Source organism: Argiope bruennichi, chromosome 6, assembly GCF_947563725.1.
Source record: "Argiope bruennichi chromosome 6, qqArgBrue1.1, whole genome shotgun sequence".
Taxonomy (NCBI): Eukaryota; Metazoa; Arthropoda; class Arachnida; order Araneae; family Araneidae; genus Argiope; species Argiope bruennichi.
The window spans coordinates 74,165,522-74,188,315 of NC_079156.1; the positions used below are offsets into that span (position 1 = coordinate 74,165,522).

Genomic DNA, 22,794 nt, shown 5'->3' on the forward strand with positions numbered 1-22,794 from the left:
GCAGAAACTTTTCAAATCATAGGCAGAAGTGTAAGTGCTGAAACTGTGCTAAATGCCATTAGACAAGCTGGATATAAAAGTAGTATTGTTAGAGAGAAACCGTTCATCAGCTTGCAAATTCAGAAAAAGCATTTGAAGTTTGCAAAAACTCATCAATTGAAGATCAATAACCTTTGGAAGAAATCTATATTTAGTAATGAAAGAAACCTCAACATTTTTTGCAGTGACAACCATCTTACTGTATGGAGAAAAGCTAATACTGCTTGGTATCCAAAAAATTTACATCCTACAGTTAAACATGATGGTGACTCTGTGATGATTTGAGGTTACGTGGCTTCATCCGGGGTAGGAAATTTAATTTTTATAGATGGCATTATAAATGATACGGTTTACTTTGATGTACTTCGCAGCAATTTAAAGAAAAGTGCTAAAAATTTGGGTTTAGATGGAAATTTCATTTTTCAGTAAGACAATGACCCCAAACAGAATACACGTAACTTCAAAATATGGTGTCTTTTTCATTGTAAATAGCAATTACACCCACCACCACAGTACCCCGACATCAATGCCATCGAATATTCGTGGGCCATATCCGAAAAAGTGGTTCAAAAACCCAAAATTAGAAACAAACCCCATTTAAAAAAAGTGGTGCAAGAAGAATGGGGTAAAATATCTTCAAATACCACCAAAAATTGGTCAAATCGGTACCATGACGTTTAGAGGCAATTATAAGAGCCAAAGGACATGCAATTTAATAGTGATACTTTATTTCTATGCGTGATATTGCAAAAGTTTCATTGGTGTATTCACAATTTTTTGAGGTAAAATTCTGCGTATGTTTATTTAAAATGCTTCTGAAAATTTTCAATTTAGAAATTTTTCGTTGATTTTTCTTTAGTTTTACTCTAAATTAAACCATTTGTTATGTGTAAAAATAAAATCATGTTTGCATTTCCCGGTAATGTGTTATTTATATTGAAAGTCGGATTTATGAAGTAAAAGTAAGGTGTACTCTCAATTTTTTGAGCCACTGTACATGTTTTTAAGTTTAAATGTTTCATACGACAAATAACAAAGATATAACGCTTCATATGACATTGAGATTTAATGTTTATTTATCTGTTATTTTGACACTTCCTGTAAAAATAACAGCTGCTACAGCAAATCACTAAACAGCGTGGAAACTTCCTGTGAAGAGCGGATAAATCCTAATTGAAAACTCAATTGCTTCACTTGTTTTAAAATTTTCCCCATTGCATTATTGTATGTAACAAAGCAGATACTAACGTAACAAAATCTATTGAAATATTAAACAAAAGGAATAATCTCTTTCTCACTTTCTTTTCCTTGAAATGCAAATATTACGCAAACAGTAAGTAATATATTTTGGTTGACAATAATTTTCGCATAAATCTTTGACTCAAAGCTGTTAAAAAATCCAACAAAAAGAGGAAACATTTATGTTGCAAAATCGTTTGCAATTCGTTGTTCAATGCAATGTTAATGCGTTTATTGATTTGGCGTTTTGAAGACATGTGTATAGTAAGGAATACAGCCAATTTGTATGACATCACAATCACGTGACTAATATAACAGTACATTTCATCTGATGTATAAAATAAACCTTGTCTTACACTTTGTCGTGACATCCTTTTCTTTTTCTTTCTACAAAATATATAATGGATTTTAAAATTAAATTGTCAGGCGGATTTTTTATTTCGGAAATATTTCAACAATTCAATATTTTCAGTGCCTTATATGTAGTTTCTCAGATGTTGTAATAAATGCAATAAATAAAATGTGTTGAGATTTATTTCGCTTTGAGTATGACGTTTACGACATAGATAAATTTGAACATTAATTTTAAATATTTATATTTTTATTCTTATTCTAATCTTATTTTTATAGATAAATAGTTAAATCTGAGCATTAATTTTAAATATTTATAATTTTATTCTTATAATCTTATTCTAATCTTATTTTTATAGATAAATAGATAGATAAATTTTAGCATCAATTGCAAATATATATTTTTTTCTTCTTCGTCTTATTCTAATCTTACTTTTATTCTAAGTCTTCAATTATTCTATCGAAGTATGAAAATACCTTTGCAAATATGTCGCTATTTTGTTCAGATTCATAGTAAGTAATACAGAGAACACGTAATTTAAGAAAAATTTCTTCCTATTACCTAATTTTTTGAACAAAATATCATACTAGTGTATAATTTGGGTGTTAAGTTTGCATGCCAAAATTCATTCCACTAGTTCATTGTTTTATTCACAAGCAAAATTTCCGCTCCCTCTTTTTATTTGATAGCACTTGTTACGTAATTACTTTTAATACAACGAAATAATGGCTGCAATTATACTCGAAATATTTAAACTGAAACAATATTTATGTTGTTATATCATCCAAATTTTTTAATCTACCGTGAGATGGCAGATATTTATCTGTTCTGCTTCAGTTAATTTTATATTCAAGAACAAATTATTCCACTCCTTCTTCCTGTTTTTTTTTCTTTCTTTTCTTTTCTTTTCTTTTTCTTTTCTTCTTCCAGAAGACCAGTTTATTGAATGTCAAGATTTAATCAGATTGCTAGGTAGATATCCATGCTGTGACGGGAAATAAAATTGCGAGTTCTAGAACTCGGCTGCTTTAAAATTCGGATCACGCTGCTTTGATGTAATAGGTCTTTGACCTTGACGGATACTTAAGGGCGTCAGAATTGTTTCAGTGCCAGTTCAGTATTTTCATAGTATCAGAATATTGCATTCAGTGGAAAGATTATTCTTTTTTTGAACGTGCATCCGAGTGGCTTTTCGGGACCACCAGATGATGAATGGAAAGGAGAATGTAAAAAAAAGCGAATAAAATAAAACTTTAGAAACAGGAAAATATATGATGTCGAAAATTCATTTCAAACCATCGGTGGGTGGTCGCCCCAATACTTTCCTGCGTATCTCAAATAAACTTGTAACGTCAAAGAAGCTTTACATAGAAGTGACGTATAACAAAGAAATATTAACTTTTGGCATGAAATTATCATTTTTACTGCAGCAATCGTTTTCATTCCTGGCGAGTTATTTGGCGTTTAATTCCTAGTATGCGTTAATAGTATTGAAAAATCGAATTTATGTTTTAGACTCGTTTTTCTAAACCGATTGAAACAAAAATTTGACATAAAACTGCACTTTTAGTAGCAAAATCTCATACCAAATTTGGTATATTTAAACCATTGCATTTTTAACTTACATGTTTCTGAAAGTACAAACCGACGGGCAATCTACCTTAGTTGTATTTGACTCAAAATTTGATAGGTGTCTATTTAATAGATGTTAAATCTATGTACTGAATTATATCTTTCTAATTGACTTTCTTTAATAATTATTTTGTTAACTTATATTCGAACCCCTCCAGATGGGATTTTCTCTGAGTAGATTTTACTCAAAATTTAATAAAACTCTTCAGCCTTCTAGCTCAAAGCTCAGACCAAAAATGTGTTTTTTGAACTTAGGGAGGTCTAAAACTTGGAGATTCGTCAAAATCTCGAATTTGAATTTTTTTTTTTTTTTTTTTTTTTTTTTTTTTTTTTGCTGATTACTATACTTTCTCTATAGTACTTATATGAGAAAGTAAAAAAAAATAAAGAAAATTAATAATATATTTTACTATTATTCTTGCTGTTCATCTTCCAAATCGTGTGTTGGCACACATAATCTAGAAAATCGTGTGTTGGCACATTTGGGCGATCATATTCTTTATATAGTAAAAATTCAGAAGGAAATTAAATTATGAAATTTCACATTTTGTATGGAATAAATGTTTTTACAAGTCAAATTCTGGGCATTTAATTCAATTCCCAGGAACAATATGGCAAAATTCCAGTTGATTCGGGAAACCTGATCACTTTACACCGGCTGCAACGATCAATTTATGCCAGGGAAATGGTGTGATGGTATTTCGTGCCATTCCATGTTTTGTCCGCCATTTAGTAGTGTATCCACCATCAGTAAGTATTTAAACACACACACACGCATCCTAACAATGTGTACAAGTATAAAACAGTTTCTGGAGCAATGAATGTATTGTTAAAAAATATATCAATATTTTCAAATAGTTATTATAATTACAGGAAGAAATCATGCGGAAATAAAATTAGTATCACCGTAAAAAACTAATTTAGGTTATAGATTTAATTAAAATTTAAAAAAATCCTTTCTTAATGAGCACATGCTACCCTAGAAGTAGCTACATGCCAAATATGATAGCTCTAATTGCAATGGTCTGCCCTTGCGTTATGTCACATGATGCTATTTACAAATATTTTATAAACATTATCATGAAAATATCATGACTTATAAACATTATCATGAAAAAAATTAATTCAGTAAAACTTCTAAGATATTTAATTTCAAAAATAAACAGTACTATACAGCTGCCGAAAAAATATTAATTTTTTAAAAAAAAAACTTGCAAATTTCTTTAAAGATGTGAAGCACCCATTTTTATGACCACTACCTCCGTTTTACAGGCGCAAAAGAATGTTTCAAACATTAAGTAAGAAAACGTCGTAAATTAAGTTCCTTTCACGCTGTAATTGCATCTCGTAAAAACTTTCTGATCGTACGGTAAACAATAGAATTTAACTTAAACGCGTATGTCTTATTTTTCGCTCGTCATCGCTTATGTTTTGAAATGTCCTAGTGAAAAAAAACAATAGATATTCAACGTCCTCAGATATGTTACACAATAATATGCAGTATTTGTAACCTTTTTTTAAAGAATTCTATTATTTCGTCATATTTTGCTCATTTCATTTTATTTCTTATTCTAAAAGTCCGTCTTATTCGCAAGAGACCTTTTTTTTTCTTTCGTTTTTTTCTTTAAAAGTTAATATCATGTTTATTAATTTTTCTGTTTGTGTGTTGGTTTCTAAAGGACAGACCAATACATCTAGAACTAGATTAACCCTTCCTATTTTGTAATTATTTTTAAGCTTATTTTGCAGCAATATGTTCACCGTTATTAAGAAACTCAAATCGTTTTCATTGTTGTTGAAAATATTTCACCCAGGATTTTAGATTCATTGCCGTTGTTTACCAATGACGTATGAAGACATGGCACATTTTTTCCATGATGAGAAGTTTGATGTTCAAAATATGTTCTTAATGGGTTTTTTATAAAAAAACTGTTTCGTTTGAAATTAGAGTTCAACTTCACCAAGTAAGCAATGATGGAAATTTTTTTTAATATGTCCATTTTTAAATAGTTTCAGGAAGAAAATTTTTATGTTAATCGAAGTTAAATCACTGAATTTTCAAATTAAGGTTTAAGTTTTAGAAAAGATGACAGATAATTATAAATATTAGAAATATATACAGCACATTGAAAACATTTAAGTACTCTAAATTGGTACGTATTATATTTAAAACAAAATTTGAAGTTACAAAATATTTTGCTGAGGGAGGCATTAAGAGCAAGTTAGGCAAAATATTTAATTAAAAATTTTAGGAACCATCAACCAGCAGGTCGCCCAAAGCAGCTAGTTTAAAATAAATACCCATGATATTTTTCATTCTGTGTAGTTTTCTGTAACTAACTTACTTATTTTGGTGGCTCGAATGGCCTTGATAGAGCATTTACGCAACATTCCAGGAAGTAATCGATTGCGCCATTGATTACCGTGAAGCATTTTGCGACGGATATCAATTACATTTCTTTGAATTCAATTGCTGGTCATTATGAATAAAATATGTCAGCAAAAAATGGTGATCACTTTGCAATCATGTTGTGGGGAGCAAATCGATTTTCTCAGGCTTATGTTTACTCAAGGCAAATGGCGTTAGGTACAGATTAAAGTGTAATGGCATGTTAGTTTTATTTTTTATTTGGCCTTGATTAAATTTGGATTTGTTATCTACTTAATTTGTTTTGTAAGTTTGTCATTAGAATGTCGATTTAATGAATATTTTTTCAAAAATTCTTCATGGCGTACTGCTTTCTTTCAAAAATGTCTTTCCTTTTTTTAATTCTTCATTTAAAAAATGGTTCGACTTTATTATTGGCTTAATATAGGGAGAGTTTGTAGCTCCTTGTTACTGGAAATTCAGAGGAATTGTCTTATGGATAAGTGTGTTTAATCTTTGATTATCCCTTATTTCTCTAAAGATCTAGCCTTCCGGATAAAACTGCCAAATGATGTATGAAATTTATTTTAAAGCAAGACGCAGAAAGTTTTTGATGCTATTATGGCTGAATTTTAATTTGAAATAAGGGAATTTTCATCAAAAAATATGACATAGGTAATCCAACTATATAAATATATAATTCTTTTTGAAATTGCAATGAACTCTCTCTAATTCGACATTCATTAATTACTTCAACACGCCCACTATTCCGACGCATATGTTTGGAACATATTATTTGATGATGACCCATTCTTTCTTTTTTAAACTTGAGCCCTCCCCTTTCCCTTGATTTGTTTTGATGACATGATTTGATTTTGTCTATTTAACATATTCCTACTCAACATTTTAGCATTTTTATTTTTTTCTCTGCACAACTAGAATTTTTTTTTTTTTTTTTATAATTCTGTGTATTCTACGTGATTCTACTGTATAGGCAACATAAATGTTCCCATATAAAATGCTTTATTCGAAAACATTGAAGAGTAGTTGATAGTTTGATCGAAAATAGTTTAGGAAATCATTTAAGAGTACCAAAAATTGTGTTTAATTCCATTTTTCTTTTGCTTATCAGGAATCAGGTTTTCATTTGATTGTTTTGTTCTTTAACTACTTATACGTTTACTCAAAAACTGTAAATGAAATGTAAATGAATGAAAATAACTGTAATAACTAAACTGTAAATGAATGAAAATGTATTAAGATTTGTTCCAGAACACAAATTTAAACGTGAATAACCTCTACTCAATATATAATTACTTCGAGGTTTATCCCATATATCACGACTAAGGAAATGGTAAAGTTATTTCGAAATTCATTTAAAAGACTGTCAATATCTAGAATTTATTTGCACAAATAGCTTGGTAGTGGTCATAGGAACAGCATGAAAATAAATGTTAAGAGTGTAATTAGAGAATATGATAAAATTAATTACAAAATGTAGAGGAAAATAAAGCCAAGTGAATAAATTTAACAAAAATTGTTTCATAAAAAACAGTTTTACTAGCATGATAAAAAAATTATTTTTTAGCTTGATTACTTGCTATATTTCAATCTTTGATTTGATAACCACAATTATAAGTATAAACAAGTTTTGAAACTGTTTCTTTTTTTTTACCGAATTTAACATCTACCAAATGACGCCATTTGTATGGAAAATTTAATTACATGAATTACATGATTAATGAATTTTGAAATATTAAAATAATGCATTCATCAAAACGGGACAAATATACAAATACAAATTTCGCTATAAGAGAAACTGAGTGAAATATCTATTACAAAATCCCGTTTTCATAAGCATGTGAAACAAATGAAATTGAATAAAAATATGTAATAAAAATTGTTGAATAAAAATAAATAGAAATAAAAATAGAAATTTTCAATTTCAGGTTTTTTTAAATTTGGACTTAAAAAAATATTACAATTTCACCACAAAATGCATTATTTGGAATAACATTTGGTTTGCAATAATAATTCTATGACAATCATAAATCACTCCTCAGTTCTTTCTCTATTTCATAGAAACAAACACTTTAGCGAATCTGTTTGTGATTATTATCAAACTATGGCAATTTATTTTTCCACCTGAAATATTTTTCTTTTCATTTCTTTTTGATTATTATCACTTATAAATAAAGTTTATAATTGTCTTTATAAACCAGGGACTTTTATAAGACAAACATTTCAATACAAATGAACAAGAACTGAGGTTGAAGCTTAAAACTCCCGTAAGCATTTTATCAGAATTCTGATGTAAGAATGCACCATCGCATTAATTCTTCAGTGTAGAAATTGCTTAAAGTGTCAATTTTATGACGCATAAATACAATAAATGTCATAATCTGCATATTAACCTTTCATGGATAATATCGTTGCGCAACATAGAATTGTTGCGTTTTGAAGGATATGAAAATCATTTTATTGTTAGGATAAACTACTGCCAGAATATTTTGCACACAATGCTTTATTAGTAATGAAAATTTGACAGCTTTCTCAGAATAATGTCGTTGACAGTTAATGTCAAGATAGCCTTCTGATCTGCCTATGTAATATTCGAGAAGTTACCACCGATCGAATCGGCAGCATAAGGAATTTAGATCATAATAAAATAAAAAAAAAAATACTATAAAAATTTATAACCTTTATAAAAAAATTGTGGAACAAGTTTCTTAAAAACAAAAGGGAGGGGCATGGGTATTTCTTTGCGTACTTTGCAATCATAACGGCTTAGATAAATAAAATTTGACAGGCGGGCTTGTAGATCTTTCTCGAATTTTGAAAACAATCAGCTAAAAGAACGCCCAAAATGCATAATATAGTGAGCGTGTTGCGATTTTCTTCTGAACTGCCCGGTTTTAAATATAATATTTTTAATCTACACAAACACAGCTACACTACAAAATTTACAAAAAAAAAAAAAAAAAAAAAAAAAACATAGACAAGTAAGTTAAAGTAAACAGTAGGATGGAGGAATTCCACCGTTTCCAACCGAAAGCATTCGGTGTTAGCGCAAGGGTTGCGCATAGAAAAAAAGTCGACCTCAGGATGCAGGTCTCCCATTCAACTGCTTGTCTGTAAATGCCACAAGGGGGCGCTCTCTGCTCAAGGGGAAAAAGAGCTGCTACAATAAACAATTTTTTTTTTTTCGTTATACTGCGAAGCACAAAATGCATCATGCTGCTTCATTATGCACGGAAATTAGGGAGGGATCATTCACATTAACGAGCTTACGTGACTTTTTAAAAGTTTGTAACCTTTCATCTTATACTATTCCTATAAACTATGTGTTCAGAAGATGCAGAGAAAAATGAAGGTATTGCTAAATTATCTGAGTCCGGGTAAAGTCGGAGGGAAACACTTCGCTGGTTTAAACTTTTCTTCTAATAGGATGGCAGGCTTGAACATGATGGTTGGAAATATTACTTTCATTTATTGTCACTAAAAATATGAAAAACGATTAATTCAGTTAATGAAATATATAACCGCTCATGTGCGGAATATTTCAATTAATGCAATAAAAGGAATATCATTATTTTAATGATGATTAAATACTATGAATATTTAAACTATCAGACTATTTAGAAGTAATTACTGCTGATGTTTTGTAGTCGTAGAGATCCAGAAATATATCACTGTCAACAATCTTTTTTTCTGCATAACTTATATTGTGTTTTTTCTAATTAATTTTTAATAATTAAAGTGTTAATTAATAAAAGAAAAATATTTTTTGTTTGACGTATGTAACTTTAAAAAAGAAATAACTAATTTTCAATCATTTTAATTAAAAATAAAATTTTAAAATAGACATTTTTCGATTTTTATTTTTGTATCTTTTACTGTGGTTTATAAAGATTTACTCAGTTGAAGAATGGAAGATCGGGAAATTTCAAGATTATAATAAATGCGTATATAGGGTTCATGTAATTCTGTTACTTGTAATTATTATTTTTTGTTTAATTATTCTCAAACTAAATAGGCTAATTAATACTGTTAATAGATGGCACTGCATGTATTCTTTAAATTGCATGGTTTGAGAATGAGAGGCAAGTATTTGCTTTTGTTACTGTGTCTGTTCTGGTGAAATTAGACACATCTCGTTCTTTGTTATAGCCAGGGTTCAATGCTATGTGTTATCCTAAATGTTTTGTAATTTTTGTCCATTTTTATGTGTGCGTGTGTGTGATGTCCAATTCCAAAAATAAATAAAGAAAAAACAATAAAAAATTGTTCATTGGATAAAATCTCACACACCCAGTTATATTATAAGATGTCGAATTACATACAGAATACATTAAGAAAAATCTTTACAGTGCAATGTTTTCAATTAGTTTTTTTTATTAATCAATAACATTCATTATTTTTTTAGTTATATTCAAATTTCAAACTTATAGAAACATTTTCTGGAGCAGAAAAACGTTTAAAATCCCTCTTCTACCATTTCTAGAAGTTATCTTGTTGCATAAGATAAGCACCTACTCTATTTCTATGATATGTCATTCAATATTTTGAATTCCCCAGATTATCGCGAAAATATCATAATAATATTGTAGAGTGTAATTAATTAGAAAGAGGTAACTGTTTTAGAAATATTGTCTTGGTAAAATAAATTATCGTTGCCTTTCTTGATTACACAATAATTCATTTGATAGTGAAGATTGTGGTCTGGGTGAAATGACTTGAAAACACAGGTTGTCTTTTATGTGGTTTATTGGTAACATCAACAACAAAAGGCACATGACGCCAAAGTGTAGCAGGCCAAGGGAACTACACATAAAATTTCTCGGGAGAGAGAGAGAGAGCCGAGATCACACTCCCTCTAGTACAGGAGTCAAGTTCGCTTCTACTGGGGAATATATATATATATATATATATATACTAAATAACAACAGGGAGACCACATGATACATTATTGGCAGTTAGTTCCACCCAGGAAGATCACGTGGTTACCTGAATTCATAACAGTCTTCCTCTACTCGCAAACAGTGGACAGAAACCGAATACGTTTTATAACCACAGCTCGTTGTGTACTTTTAGAAGTTGCGAACAAAATGTATAATGTTTTTGACCCAATTTTAAAAAATATATAGCCATAATTAAAAAAAGTTAATAAGTTATTGATGGATTTTGATATAGCATATAAAATAAAGTAAATGAGTGAGTAAATTTATGTTCGCGCGAAAAATGAGATGCTGCATTTCCTAAATGTTTCGGAACGAATCACTCATGCATATAAATAATCAAATTCTTTTACATGTACTGGAATGCAGCTTTGCTTTAAAAAAAAATCAGTGACTATAACATATGCAAAAACTGCATAAACATTTTGAAGGACTGTTACATAAATAATTCATAAAATCCATAAAAATTTCATTAAATTGATTAATGAATGAATGCATGAATATATCTGAGTTATCTCGATGGAATTCGAGTAATCATAATTACTTATCTTGATGGGACATTCTTTAAAAAAACATGGTCAGGAACGAAGAGGGATCATTGCGTTCCATCTTCTTTGCTCAAATACTATCCGAATTTCATTCTCTCGGGGTTATTTTTCTCAGTTAATCTGAAGCATAGCGTTTATTGTTGAAAACCAGCTATAATCAAGAATATGATTGCTGCCATTGACAAAAACTATGTCTGCATACTAAATGATGCACTTAGCAAACGTCGTTTGCTATTCCAATATTCAGTATTATCAGCAGCGTATCAACCATAACTACCTACATTTCAGCCACTTTGAGTAATTGGAAATGTTCGATATTTCTGTCAATTCTAGCTGAGTGATGAAACTTTGGTAGATATGATATTCATATTTTTCAAATTGTGCATGCAGAAACATTCATTTTGATACCGTTTTTTTATATTAAGTTAAAAGCAAAAACCATCTATTGAACTGCGAATTTTAAGTTAAGATAAAACCTGAATATATACTAAAGGGGTTATGCTTGATTTAATTTTACTTTGGAAGACTTTATTTTGGATCCAGAATTCTTTTTATTTATTTCGAAATTATATATTATTGTATAATATTTATTTCGAATTGTATAATTGTTTATTTATTTATTTTAATTCTATAATAAGTATTTGTATAATACCATCAGTACTCGGTAGTGCATTGTCAAAACAATACAATGAAAAAGAATTGAAGTAAATAAATGTAGTTCGCAGGCTTTCAGCCAAAATTTATAGTCAAACCATTTGCGAATTATTCTTAAAAAGTGGAAATTTTGAATGTTTTATTCTCCTTTGGGAAAAATTTCTTGTCAACAAATACTAACCAAATCTGTGAGCTTTTTGAAAATATATTTTTAATGTATTAGATGACATTACAAAACTCATACATGCGAAAAAAAAAAAAAAAAAAAAAAAAACCACTGATGAAATGAAAAAAAAAAAAAAATTAATTCATCAGAAATTTTTTTAAAAAATCAAACAGATCTTTTCTTTTTTTTTATGTTTCAAAATGGAAATAAAGCAAGAAATTAAATACTTTATAAACAATGAAAACTATGTAAATTTCACTGTAACAATTTCACTGAAAAATTGCATAAAATTATTTTTATAAATACGTTAAAATAAATTCAAAAATTTGACGGCAACTAAGTTGAGTTAGTAAAAGGAAAAGATTTTTAATTTTTAGGCGATGCAAAAATTTCTCAGAAGTATGTATCGTGTTCACAGATAAGTGTAATTTCAAAAATGTGTTTTTCAGAGTCACAGTGGTTTGAAATGTGGAGAGTTTTACAAATTTCGAGTTCAAATTTGTTGATGATTATTTGGTGAATAGCTTATAAGCCAGTTAATAACTCTGCTACCCGAGCAATTGCTTTTGTATCATGGTCATGTTACTAGACTGCGAAGCACAAGGTCCCAGGTTCTATCCTCGCACATGACATACCGCCACAATTACAACACTTTTACTTTGCATATTTTATATGCGAGAAAATAAAACTTAAATTTAAAATAAGTCTTTATCTAATTTTGAAATAAGAATCAATGGTTCATATTTTTTGTTGGTATATCACTTTGTACCGGTTAACGATGTCTTGAACAATATAATAAAACGATTTTTATTGTGTATGAAATTAACAGCTTGCTCAAAACTCGCTTTAAAACTTCCTCTGCTTTATACGTTCCTTCTTCTTCCATTATAATTTATACTTCTTCCGTTAATACTAGGGTTGTAAAAATCAAATCTACCTGTCTGTAGCATTAACAATCAGAGAAATAAAATAGTAGAGAAAAGAACAAATGGTGGTAAATATCAACATTTGATGTCTGCAAAATTTATGAGAGGGCTTAATTTTTATTTTCAACTTGTAGCATTAACGAATTTTTATTTATTTCATTTCCCTCCTCCACATTTTCGACAAGGTTGTTATGCTCGTATTTTTTACTGTTTATTTCATAATGCTTTAAAAGACAGTACACTTGTGATAAAAGAAAATGGCACCTTAAAAGTTTCCATGGTTGTTTGGTTCTTTCCAAGGATGTAGTAAGAAAAGGAACAGGATGCATTTTTATTATCTTCTTTTATTTTCATAGAGCTCAATTGTTATTTTGGTTAGTTTTATGCTGGTCACTTATTTCCTTACCCGGCTTAGATGGCTATTTTATGTCCAGAAAAGGCAATAAAAAATCTTACTTTTCTTTTTAAATAGCTGTTTTATTATATTGTTGAAAAAGGCCGCATGGCATACAACAGATACCATTTATGAATGTGCTCTTATTCCCTAAAAATGACAAATTCAAAGATAAAAAGACATGATGTTTCATTTAAACTTTTTCCTCTTACATTTAAATATCACACATTCATTAATAATGTGTTCTGATATCTTTCACGTATCAGGTTTTTCAATACGAAGTCGTATATTGGTATGTGATTCATATATTTTTTAAAATCTTCCTCGTGTACAAGTGTACAAAGAAAAGACATTGTCATCATCACAGCATTTAGTCTCGACATTTTAATGAATCTCGAAGTTTTGAACCTCCCTGGATCGAAAAATTCTATTTTAGAAATTATGTCTACAAATCTGGCAGGCTCTCTCTGTCTATGAATATGAACTCTAAAAAAACCCAGCTAACTTGGAGGGTGAAAAACGGTATGAGAACTTATTACCAATATTTTTTATTACAATCAAATTTGGGTTGAAGGAATTCTTTATGCTTTTATGATTGTCTGTACGTCTTATTTTCTCTTTCCGTTATGTACCGATTTCTTCTCAATCGTTCTAAGCTTCATTGTACAAGAAAACGTGCACGATCAAACATGTTCTAGAGATAGTCATGTAACACCATGAGTTAATCCGTGCTGCCATCTATCTGAAGGAAAACACATTAAAAATGCAGATCAAATTCATAGCCACACAAAAAAGGCATTAAATCACTTTAATTTAGCATTATTATGACTGTTTCATTTTATAATTAAAATGTATTCATTGTTAAATTTTTGATAATTTCATGTGTGTTTTCTTGATGAAATTGTAAACTTCAAATTTTTGCTTTGCAGTTGTTCGCTATTATCTGCATGGGATGTGGATCCCCAGTCGTCACCTCCTACACCAATTTCTTCATGTTCGTTGTTGCCATATACTTCATCATCACCCTCGTTTTCTGCATCATATACTTCTTCACAATCAAAAAACTGCTACCCAAGCTCCCTTGGCTTTTGATCGTAAGTTATTCTTGAAAAGTTAAATCTGAATTGTAGTTATATTGTTGTAACATTTTATAAATTTTTAGCAGAATTTGCACGGCGTTGCAAGTAACATGATGAATTTTAGCGAAATCAAAATCAGGAAAATATAAAAACGAAATAAAAAAAATAACGATGATTTTACACGCTTATTTAATTCTTATGATAATGACATTGCTTAGTGAACTATAGATGATAAAAATCGAGATAAGTAGATGGAAATGAAACGTTATAAAAAAGAAGAGAGAGATAATAAAATTAGAAAAGATGGTATTAGAATTTAAATTATATGGAAATAAATAAGGGGTCACACACCCTGATCGTTCTCTCGGCAACATAGAATCACTCGGCCGAGAATCACATAGTAATTATTTTGGAATCATTACGTGACTTCATCTTGTATACAGCCGACCTCCCCCCCCCGCCACCACTGAACCAAGCAGTATCGATAGGAATATCATTATGTAACTCCGGCTCGTTTCGTTCGCTCATCAAATGCGTTTTCTGCTATTAATAACAAATTATAAGCATATTAAATGCTAAAAAAATTAATTATTTAAAATTGCATAAAAGGCTATATGATGAAAAATAAATCATCAATTTTTAAAGCTTATATTTTCTGGTAGCAGAATTATAAAGAAATATGGAAATTAAGATACGTGATTTTAGGATGTTTAAAATCAACATTATGTTCAATAAGAAATCAGTCATTTAAAACTTCTTGGTATAACATAGTTGACTTTTTCTTTGCTTGGAACAATAACAATCACCTCAAAAATAGTAGCTTGTGAGAAGCTCATACATAACTGTTATGTCCTGTATAAAAAACAAAGTTGTTTAACATTAAACAGTTTTTTTTCAGAGGGTTTGTCTTAATTCTTTATTTATTATCATACTACAAATCAAAGGAGCTCCTTTCGAATTTGAATAACTTCCTGCTTCCAGGTCAGTTTTGTAGCGTAACTCTATGCTACTGAATATTCCAAATAATTATGCTGGCCTGACATCTACCCGATGTCTGTTTTGACTGAAGGAATTTAAAAATATGCTGAATAAACAAGGATGTGATATATAAAACATTTAATCACAACACACACACAACACAACATTACATCAAAAATTCTTTTTTTTTAATACATACATAAAAAGTGAAAACAGAACAGTTGACGTTATTTCTGGCTGATTCTGATTGGTAGGCTATTCGCATCAAGTTTATTATTTTGTATTAATAATTGTGTTTCGTTCGTGTTATTTGAGAGAAAAGTTCGAATAATGATCGCAAAAATTTGGAAAAGAAAGATGAAATAGAATGACGGATGCAAGAATTATAGTTTCAATTTTGAAAATTTTTCAGAAAAAGTAGGTAATTTTTAAAGATTTCACCCAAATTCAACAGATTATGTCAGAGTTTTTTCAAAACCAATTATTTTCGAATGACAGTTACTTGCTGTCTCTGACAGTTTACATATTCTTCCCAATTCAATCAACCGGCAAATATCTGCAAAAAATCATCCATATCAATATAAATCATTAAATAAAAATTTTCTACATTAAATTTTAAAATTCGGGCTTCGAAGTGCATTGAGTCACCATTAAAACTGAGTGCGAAATTTCATATCTGTAATGCGATAGTTTCGTTTGAACACTTCAGCCACATATGCACTCAAATGATTTCTTACATAAGTATAGACAAGAATGCATTAAAAAGCTGTAATAAATTTATTACTCATGATTTATTTTATTTTATTTGAAAAGTTTTTTTTTATGGATTCAGTGCAATTCAGCCATTGTTGCAGAAATAAGAAAATACCCGAATTCCTTTTAGCTCTGCAGCTTTCAGAGGTGGTCGCTATTGCAGTAATTTTATATCAAACAAAGAAAATCACAGTGATTAAATTATGAGATGAAGGGGAAAAAAATTGAATATTTATTCGATTTCTAAATAGAATTTTATTGAAATTTAAAGTAAGAGTTTGTTAAAAATTAAACGACTTTTAAGAGAATTATCATATCACAATAACAATCTGAATTATTTCACATATTGTTTGCCCTTTTTTTTTAATATTCTATGGTATTCTACCAGGGGAGGGGGGGGGGTGCTCAGATTTGAGGATGACTTCTGGTACGGTGGTTGATTCTCGCCACCCACGTGGGAACAGAAATAGTTGGGGCGGCTATCTCCTATCGATGACGGGACGTTCTACCCACAGGAAGGGTTGTACCGTGACTGGTAATGGCTCCTTAGGATACCAGTAGACCATGGTATCCGCCAGTGTTGCTATGTTGCAGTCAGGTCAGTCAGATTTAATCCGAAAACCTTAACTGCGGGGTAATAAGCTACTTATTATCCATGGAATAGTAGTAAGTAAGCTTTTTAAAATGGGAGTATAATTATGTTTTGAAAAAAATGAAAAGAAACGTAAAAAAATTTTACATTATAATTCTAATCTTACATACTACTATATTTCTACTCTTGATGATAGAAATTTGTCTTTCTTTTTTTCTGCCTTATTTAATGTTTTTGCTTTTTCAGGAACTAGGTACCACAGCAGTAGGAACTGTTCTTTACTTCACCGTAGCTGTTGTTCAACTAGCTGCAACGAATAGGAAAGATTATCATTATGCCTTGTATCATCACGGATATTATTCCTCGTATATAGCTGCAGGGGTAAGGATAATATCTTTTATTATTTTGAACCTAACATTGAAAAAATTTTAACTATCCAGATAAATTAGGGCCAGGCCAAATCCTGGTAATTCGATGATTCACAGATATTATTTCTCTTATATGGTTTCAGAAGTAAAGACACTAGTTTATCATTTTGTATCTAATATAGTACAATTCCAGTTATCTGGATTAATTTAGACTAGACTGGATAAATGGATAATTTAAAAAAAGTTTTAAATATGAAAGGAAACGAAATTTGTTCATAATATATAAATTAAATGAATATTTGTTGAATCTTGTTTACAATTTATATACTTGAATATTGCATAAAAGATCGCTGCTTGAACATATCTAACAAAATCAGCTATTTCGCCGTCTTTATTTTGGAACGTTTATCTGTGATCGTTTCCTCTCTCAAAACTGTTGGTAATTGAATTCTACTTTTATTGTGATTTTAAAAATTACATTTGTGATTAAAAAAAGTAGCAGTTATCAGAGAAGAAATAACACTTTTTCGCAGCAGTTAGGAACCGAAATTTAATCTGAATATTGTTATATCCTATATCTGTATAAAATTTTAGACCCAAATGGTGGGAAAAAATTTACCTAAATTCTGTATTTATTTCAAATCTGTATTACCTAAAATCTGTATGGGAGGGCATCTCAGAGATGGAAATGAGAAATTTCCAGTATGGTGGTTGGTTCTTACTTTCCTGGTAGATATAGCAAGATGTGGGATCGAATCTTCTACACTCCGATGAAGGGGAGAGGGATACTTCCTACGGGAGAGGCTGTACCATGGCGACTGATGAATTCAACATACTTTCCACCTCCATGCTGTTGTGACAACTGTCATTCACTATCTCAAAATTACGTAGGATGGAAGGCTCGTTTTTACAATACTATGAAACGCAATACATTATACTGTTTTAATATACCAGAAAATCAAAGGGAGAACTCTTTCATTGGTTAATTTTAGTATTTTTGCCTCCTTTACCATTCAAGAATATTTCAAGTCACAATGTGATTTAATTATTCAAATTTTCTACAAACAAATTCATCCACATATGCAACATATTTTGTATTATTAGCGTATAATTCTCAGTAAATTATCACTTACTCTGAGGTTCCCAAACTTACAAAAATTACAAATCACTTTTTAGAAATCGAATGGAACATTTCATTGAATTTTCGTCGGTGTATTGAATTTTAAAAAACGAACAGTCGAAAGAGGGTTTTTTTTGGTCAAAAAGGAATTTTTTAAGATAAACAAGAGCATTTATTATTAAATTTAATACCAGAAAAATATTTCGTATGTGTAATGATGATTTTGATGAACATTTAATACCCACGTCACACTTTTGAGGAAAAACACATATACATTCAAGATCTTGCCACAAACCATCAGAAAACGACTCCGGACGCACAGTTTGTAAGTTACAGCATTGCTTTTTAATTCCAAAATGCCACGGAGCCCTTGGATCTCAGAATACTAAATTGCTTGAGCTCTTCCTCTGCCAAAGTTAAAAAAGATTAAGATTCCTCCCGCAAAAAGAAAGGGGAAAAAAAAAAAGAAGACATCTTTTTATTCTTAAGAGGTTAATGTGCAAGTGAGGATTTTGCATATCTGATGGGTATTAGGAGGAGTTTTACAAGAAAATCGGTTCAGATTTTCCCTTCAGAATGATGCATTCTAATTAACAAAATACATGGCTTGGTTATAAAGGGTGTAAATTTCGCCAGGATATTTCACAGGCATTTCGGGCATCTCAGTATTGAAAGAGTTAACTTTATTAACTATTCAGAAAAATTCAAATACAAATTCCTTTTAATTGTATTTTCTTTCTTTTCAGTGTTTCGGATTGTTCAATTTCATTGCCTACGCTGCCGGAACATTTTTCTTATTCATGGAATGGAAGGATTCGAAACCAGCAACTACTACTGTCACCATTCCAGATTCTACACCCAATCCTACAAATTCACACTGAAAATTTCAAGAGACTTGTTAGAATGATATTTCAGTGTTTAAACACTGGTGTGGTTCACCCAAAGCATCAAGGGGATGGCTAATCTTTACGAAGTATCAGATTGATCAAAAGAAATTTTGGGCTGGTTTACTGACAGTGGTTTAACATGTTGACTCTTGAAATTCTGGATTCTTGATGTGGTTATAAGTTGAACGAGTAGGGGGGATCCAAGAATACACTGTGTATTATAGTTGTATTGCTTTGATGTTCTATTTTTTTGGTAAATTAACTTCATTAACAGTCATAAGAAAGATTAAGTAAAAAAGGAAACTTTGTTTTGTGTCTATGAATTTCATCTTTATATAAAAGCCCACGGAATGTGTTCATTATTTTCTTGGTGCTTTTTGCATTTCCATTGAAAAGGATGTGAAGTAACATATTCAAAAGATTTTTTTTTTGTTTTTGTTTATGGAAATTGTTACTGGAAAAATGTTTTGTTTACGGTAATAGTTTTTTTAAAAATACACAGAAGTCTATATAATATTTTGGAAATATACAGTGAAAGACAAAAAAGAATGTAGGGTTACCTCTAGTTCATTAAGAAAAGTTGTAATACTAATACTTTGTTACTTTCATGTTTATAAATTATCGATATTTTTGTGTAACTGTGCTTTTTTTTCAGAAAAATATTCGAGCTTGATTTAATTCCATAGAATACTAGAAATTCGGCATTCAAATTATTAAGCTTCTTTATTATACTAAAAATAAAGCTTTATATCTATGCCAACGAATAAAATTCATGTTCCTGGAAATCAATTTTGTTTTGCCATAAAAGCGTAGTTTAATATTGCTATACTTAGGAATCTTCATTAATTGATGACAGCAAAGATTTTTATGAATCTGAAGTTAATGAAATGATTAAAACTGTAATAAGACGAACTCAAATTAAAATTTGTCATGTTTGTTATCAATAAAGTTCTTGTCTAATTTTATTGCTATATGATTATATATTGAAAAGATAGCTAAAAAATTGTTATTCTTCAAAAATATCACAAAAGCATTCTAAAATTTATTACGGATTCTAAAAGTTATTACGAATAAATAAAAATCTACAACTCGAATTACGAACATAAGTAGAAAATGGCAATTTTAAACTCCGAATAATATTATTATGTTCCCATATATCAAGATATTTCGTATTTTATATAAAAGATTCTTTAAAAGCCATATTTTATTTATTGAAACAATAAAATCATGGTTGTGTTTTATCATTGTTAATGCAATTTTATGGAATATTTTGTTATAAGGATAAAATATGTTGATGTATATTTAATGAATTATTGTCATGTTTTTGATAACAGTCTTTTGTGTATAGAAGAATCTATATTTTATTACAATGTCATAGATTAGATATTTTATGGTGATAAAGTTGTATTGTTTCGTAAATGCGAATTTTGTGGAATCAACTGTTTTATGAAAATAATGGCATACTATTTTTTTGGAGACTGAATAAAAGTCATTATTATTTTCACTGAAAGACTACATTTTTTTAAATAAAAAAATATCACTTTATTTGTAGGGCACCAACTAGAATAGGAAATTTCACTTCCGAAAGAAATAGTAAACCGCAGAAAAAAAAGAAATAGTAAAATATTTTTCAATTTTCTGAATAAAATCATAAAATAAAAGTAAAAAGTATAACAGTGTAAAATTATACAATATAAAAGTGTAAAGTAACATATAAAAACCATTGTAACATTTAACGTGTAGTCTTATGGAAGGGAATCTTAGGTATATTTAAAAGAATGTTGTAAGCATGAGGTAGTTTTATCCCTTCACTCGGAGCATGAGAAAATACTGAGACTATCAGTTTACTAGAGCGTGTGTAGAATTAATTAAATAAATAATGAGAATTCGATCAGGAAATAAGAGAAAGAACATTTTAGAATGAAATTTATATGGGCTCATTTCAAATGAAAATTAGAAATTAATTAGGACTTAAATTAGATTTTAAAATATCATTACATACACACATACATATATATATATGTGTAAGCATTATTTTATGTGAATCAGAATGCAGTTTCGAAGACAGTGAAGAGACTTTCGATTTCTTGATGTCGTTTTATTTCATTTTGGAGAAGCAGGCACTATGTATAAGCAGGAGCGACGAGCAACACATACAACACAGAACGACACAGAAAGAAATGAGGAAAAGCTCTTGAACATTTTATCCCTGATCTTATATAACCTGAGATCTTGATAGGGAAAATACTTCTCCATAATCTTTATATACAATGAGATTTCGATAGAGATTTTTGATACACGCGTAGAAGAGGCAGGAGAAACACAAGGATCTTTTAAAAAAAAAGAATATGCTTATTGGACATTTTTCTAGCCCTTATGAAAGTGTCATTGGATCAGGAAATAAGAGAATATTTTAGAATGAAGTTACTATGGGCTAAATTAAGAAAAACCCTTGGAAATTAATTAAATTGAAATTAGAGTTTAAAATATCATTACACACACACACATATATATGTAATGATATTTTAAACTTTTAATTTCAGTTTAATTAATTTCCAAGATTTTATCTTAATTTAGCCCATAGTAACTTCATTCTAAAATATTCTCTTATTTCGTGATCCAATTCCACTGTCTCTACTTAATTAATTCAAGAGAAGCTTTATAAAATTGCTTAGTCAGCTAAACGCCGATACTTTCACACGCTCGGCGTGAAGGGGTAAAAATGTCCAGTAAGCACATTCTTTCTTAAAAGATCCCTGTGTTTCCCTTACATGTGATTGACATGCGTCAGAAATCCCTATCAGAATTTTATTAATATATTGGCACTGTGAAGAAATATTTTCCCTATCAAAATCTAAGGTTATATAAGGCGAGGGATAATTTATTTCGGCCCTCTTTTTCCCCACTTCGGCTTTTGTCTGCGCTGCGGCGGACGTCTTGTCCGCGTTTCTGCTTGTAAATAATTATGCTTTCCCGATGGATATTAAAAAGTATTTAAAAAGATAAAATGTCTCTTCAATGTCTTCAAACTGCATCATGCTTCACATAAAATAATGTTACATATTAAAAAGCCGACATGATCCGAAAAATGTTACATATATAGAGAGAGGGAGAGAGAGAATGATTATAAATTGATAAAAAAATAATCACCATTACTTATTTTCTGAATTATCCTGGTTTTTCTCAAAATACTTCCCATAAAATGGAATGCATGTATCCTATATTTTTTCCAATCTTCAAACACATGTACAAAGTCATTTTCTTACAGGATTCTTTACAAAATCGCTTCATCAATTTTTACTACTGCCTATAATATTTTGAAAAGAAAAAATCGCATTGTATTAAATCAGAGTTATAAAGAGAACGAGGAACATATTTCACAGCCTGGGAAACCGCCATGTGCTGTTTTCTTTTCTTTTCTTTCTTTCTTTTTTTTCTTTTGTAATAGTATGCAAGTGACCTCCAATGTTCAGTCTTTCTGATAAGTATTTTAATGTGATTCGTCCATCTCCCTTCACTATTGCAGAAGCAGTGTCGATGTTTATTTCTATCAGAATAGTACTGGAACGCCGGATCCACCCTCCTTTAATATCGTTTGTCACTGCTTTCTAAACATTTTCTAGCTTTACTATGTGGAAGAACAGACTCTCTCTTTATAACGTCTTGTAATGTCACATAGGTTGACGATTTTTTTTAAGGCTAAAGCATAATTTTAATGTGTTTGCTGAATGTCAGGTCCAT

At 29.8% G+C, this 22,794-nt stretch overlaps 1 protein-coding gene across 1 annotated transcript in view; it reads left to right on the forward strand.

The window, feature by feature from the left end:
• The window catches only part of LOC129972906 (CKLF-like MARVEL transmembrane domain-containing protein 8), a 41,732-nt gene extending 21,175 nt beyond the window's left edge, over nt 1-20,557 (forward strand). Inside the window, exons 2-4 of the mRNA XM_056087217.1 lie at nt 14,206-14,370; nt 16,925-17,059; nt 18,913-20,557. Of these exons, the coding sequence (XP_055943192.1) occupies nt 14,206-14,370; nt 16,925-17,059; nt 18,913-19,047 (435 nt within the window). The 3' untranslated portion in view covers nt 19,048-20,557. The remainder of the gene's footprint in view (nt 1-14,205; nt 14,371-16,924; nt 17,060-18,912) is intronic.
• Nucleotides 20,558-22,794: the final 2,237 nt, after the last annotated feature.